Source organism: Brassica napus, chromosome C5 (genome assembly GCF_020379485.1).
Source record: "Brassica napus cultivar Da-Ae chromosome C5, Da-Ae, whole genome shotgun sequence".
Classification (NCBI taxonomy): Eukaryota; Viridiplantae; Streptophyta; class Magnoliopsida; order Brassicales; family Brassicaceae; genus Brassica; species Brassica napus.
The window spans coordinates 52,092,664-52,097,201 of NC_063448.1; the positions used below are offsets into that span (position 1 = coordinate 52,092,664).

General features: G+C 32.9%; 1 protein-coding gene across 1 annotated transcript; it reads right to left on the minus strand.

Moving 5' to 3' along the window:
* Window positions 1-1,022: 1,022 nt before the first annotated feature.
* On the minus strand, window positions 1,023-2,635 carry LOC106345585 (protein NETWORKED 4B). Its single transcript, XM_013784763.3, has 3 exons — window positions 2,212-2,635; window positions 2,040-2,127; window positions 1,023-1,938 (listed from the first exon to the last, which is right to left on the minus strand). Exons 2-3 carry the CDS (start codon window positions 2,125-2,127, stop codon window positions 1,073-1,075), a joined length of 954 nt encoding a protein of 317 aa, XP_013640217.1. The 5' UTR covers window positions 2,212-2,635; the 3' UTR covers window positions 1,023-1,072.
* Window positions 2,636-4,538: the final 1,903 nt, after the last annotated feature.

Below are 4,538 nucleotides of genomic sequence, written 5' to 3' on the forward strand. Positions count from 1 at the left end.
TCTATTCAAAGAGCAGGGGATGATAGATGGCAGGATGGATTACAACACTGGTTCTCCACGAGACCAATTAGTAGATAGATTCAAACAGAGGTGATAATATTATAAAACAATTGGAGTAGGAAACATTGTAAATGTAACAAGGGTTTTTTTTTTGATTGAATAAAATTTAACATTCAAAAAAAATAAAAATAATAATAATAGTATTTATCGCTAAAAATATAACGCCACTTGTGACATACAGTCAAACCCATTATAATGGAAAACGAAAATAGATAAATTAGGCATTAAAATGCACGTTTATTCAGTGTTATTCGCATGTCTCGAGATAAATTATGGCTTGCACACCTCAGTACATATTTTTTTGCTCGTGTAAACCCTTTTTTTATAAATTCCGGTGTTACATACATAACATATGACAGTTAGGGCGTCACAAAAGTTGCGTTCCTGGCAATATTGGGGAGGTGCATTTCTTGCTTTAAGACCTTGGCCATCAACGACTATATAAACAAAAAGAGTAACAACATTATCATTTGGGTATCTTGATGTGATTGCAATAGTAATAGAGATAGATAACGAACAAAGGAAAACTAGTACAAATACATACATTCATGAAAAGGAAGTAGGGTAATCATAATGATGCAAAAGATAGCGAGCTTTGATGAAGACATTGTTCTTTGTGATATTTTACAAATGCAAATAGGATTATGAGTATTTTTTATAAAAAAAGTTACGTTTACTAGTTTGATTGTTGAAATTTTTATCGGAGATCTAATTTATAGATAGAATAATGTAATTAGTAATGTGTGTCTTGCATGGTGATCCTTAAAAAGTTGGTTAGATTTGTTTGACTTGTTTTCTTCTTTTTCTAATTATTGTGTGGTTATTATATTAGTGATTAACTCTTTTTTTTCTTATTAATTTTTTATATAAAAACAGTAAAAAAAAAAAGGCTATGGTGTGGTAATCATATTGGAATATTTATGTAATTTGCTTGTTAACTTCCTTAACTTGAACTAGTCAGAAGCTAAATGCGACTTTTATATTATGAGATTAGATATTAATAGAAACCTTGTTAGTTATTGCCTGAAAGTGATATTACAAGTTCAGTGTATCTGCTCTTGTAATGATCAAGAGAGAAACAGAGCTCTCTTATAGCTTCCCGTTTCTCTTCCTCTCTTTCTGATATCACATCACTCTGCTTCTCCACTTGATTCTCCAGCTCTTCAACTCTACTTTTCAATTCTTCCACGACACTCTTGTTGGTTCCGGACTCATCATCAGACAGAAGCTCAGTGTCTTTGACACACACCTGGTTCAAATACTCCTCCATTTGCTCGATCTGAACATCTCTTGACCTCAGCTCTGCTCTCAGGGTATTTAACAACAAGTCAGCACCACCATCGTCGGCTTTCTCGGTCTTGCGTTTACTCAACATTTCATTCAGCTTCGAAACCTCGACTTCTGATACCTCTAGAAGCTCATGGCACTCATCGAGCTCTCGTTCTAAAGTCATGATTTTGTTGCTTGAATCAGATAGCTTGCTCTCTAACTCGCCCACCAGTCTGTTTCTCTCTTCTAGATCTCTCAGTGCAGTCCTAAGCTCGTCACTGAAGAAATCAGCAAGCATATATGCAGACTGGTCCTTCTTCTCAGCCTCATCATTCAGCTTAAGAGATGAGTAGGAGAGTCCTGACACCAAATCAAACTCCAGAGAAGGAGAGCTATGAGATACAAAGGAACTCAAATCCGCAAATGAGACACTGTTTTTGTCTGAAGATGAAGGTTTAAAACCAAAGTTGAGGAAGCCGTTGAGGAGCTCTTGGTTCATATGGTTGTAAGACTCACCAAGAGACTGATACAAGGTAAGAAAAATATCCGTTGACTCAGGTTGACCATCTTTCACCAGTTTGAGCATTCTTTGGGCTTTCTGACATATCTCTGTAGATGCAAAAAAAAAAAAAAAAAGGTTTGTATACACAGAAACACACATAACCGATTAAGACAAGGGGAGGAAACACAGAGAAAGGATCTGTCTATACCTGTTAAGAGTTCTGGTAATGACTTAGAAGCATGTGGCCACAAGGATGAATCAAAATTCACTGATCCAGTTTCTGTGTAAGGATCCATCTAACATACAAACAGAGGAAACTGTAAAAATGAGAAAACAGTTTCAGAGACGTTTATGAATAAGAACGTAGTAGATTTACGAACCCTAATCAGATAAAACTGATGATGTCTCCGGGGAATATACTGAGATTTTCTTAAGGAAAGAGGGAGAGGAAGAGAATTATTATAATGACCCTGAGCTGGATTTGGAGAAATGTTGATTTATCAACTACGGAGAAACAGTATGAAAGAGGATTTTTTTGAAAATTAGGGTTACGAGTTTCGATGGAACTAGACAGTGTGAACATGATAAAATTGGCGGTCTTGTTCGCATTCAAATTTTCAAACCCTAAAAAGCCCATTAAAGTTTTAAAATTAATATTTAATACACTTATTTTTCAAAATTGTGTGTTTCAAATTCAGTTCAAAGTGTTTGAGCATTTCCAGAGTCGGGTTTGACACCATTAACAAGATTTTTTTGGTTCCAACTAGGCATGGACATAAAATCCGGAATCCTAAATCCGAACCGAACCCGATCCGTTATCCGATTCGAAATGTAAAAATACCCGAACGGATCTTGTAGGGTGGTACAAAAAATATTCGAACCCGAATTGTTATTAACCGAACCCGAACGAGTAACCCGAAAAATCCGAAATTAATAGTCAATATAAATATTTCGAAATATAACTAAGTATTACAATTATTAAATTCGGTATTTGTGGTAATATGATATATAATAATAAATATTAAAATTTTAATAAATGCTTTAAGTACACAATTAGTTATAAATAAGTATTTTATAATTTGCTCATTGAAATAAAAAGTCTACTCTCTGTAAGTCAATACATATTGTTTACAAATGATGTTTGTTTTCATGTTAGATTTAACATTTTATTGTTATTTTATCAATTTTATGTGTGATAGATTAATTTTTATTTAATTTAGATGTTTTTCTTTATGTTTTGCTTCAAAAATTTTGTTTTTACTTCGGTTATATCCGAACCGAACCGATATAACCCGAATCTGTACGATATATGATTATTTTATGGGTTTTAGGACGCAGTACAATTTTGAACCGAACCCGAAGTGTTATTATCTGAATCTGATCCGTACTAATAAAATTTTAGTATGAGACCTATGTGCGTAAATCCAAAAATCTGAAAACCAAAAAACCCGATCCAAACGCCAACGGGTACCTGAACGCCCATGTCTAGTTCCAACAAAGGAAAAAGAGAGAAGAAGATTAGACCATAATTATACAAATAAATGAAATAGAATCAGCCTATGACGGTCGAACATGCTATGCGTCGTCCCAATTGACTATTGTTTTATGTACACTTCTTCATCCACTTTCTTAATGTTGAATATTACATCTTATAACATTGGTTTTATCTATTCTATTAAAACTCCTGTACGACCAATTGATATTTGTTTGGTCCAACAATTATTTTTTATCGTATCTACTAAAAAAATTAAACCATATATTTTTTAACCATATCTAAGTAACCATCACTTTAATCCCTTAACAATCGGGGATCCACTATGTTATTTTTCCATTTTATATTACTCTGAACCACTCAGTTTAATCAGTTACAACTTAATCACAAATACTTCGTTTATAAAATATCCATGAACCGGATTGGTTTCTATAAACCAAACAATGTAACCGTACGTAAACTCCCTTTGGTTTTTATATGACTCATACGAATGGCTGGAACCCATCTCTTTGAACTTCTTCTCACATGAAACTTAATTATCGGACCACAAAAGAAATACGCAATAATAATAGACTTTTGCATAAACCGATGGTTGAACAAGAAAACATTTTTTTTTGGAGCAAAACCAAGAAAATATGTAAGTACATATACTTTATCAACTTATTTTCGTTATATTGACTTGATAGGTTTTAAGAATTATAATCTGGAACTTGAATTGATAGGAATGATTTATTTGAGAGGTATCTAAATCAATTATTCTAAATTCAATTTCAAAATTTGATAACTAACTCCTTAATCCCGTAAAATATGCCATCATCTTAACTTAAACTGTTTCCATCGCCATCTTCTCTTTATAAACATCCTTCCTATCAACATACTAATATATTTTCTGGACTTTACCACTATATTTACTATAGCTAATAATATTTAACCTTACTTATGTCGACTGTTTCCTAATAATATGGAGCATACCTATTTTTTCTCACTATATATCCAACAAACAAGAACATTCCAGGAATCAAATCAATTATTCTAAATTCAATTTTAAAATTTTATAACTAACTCCTGAATCCCGTAAAATATGCCATCATCTTAACTTAAACTGTTTCCATCGCCATCTTCTCTTTATAAACATCCTTCCTACCATCTACGCTTAACACACTTCTTTAAAGCTTATTTGAGAATCCAAATCTAATTCAGAAAGTACCTTTAAGC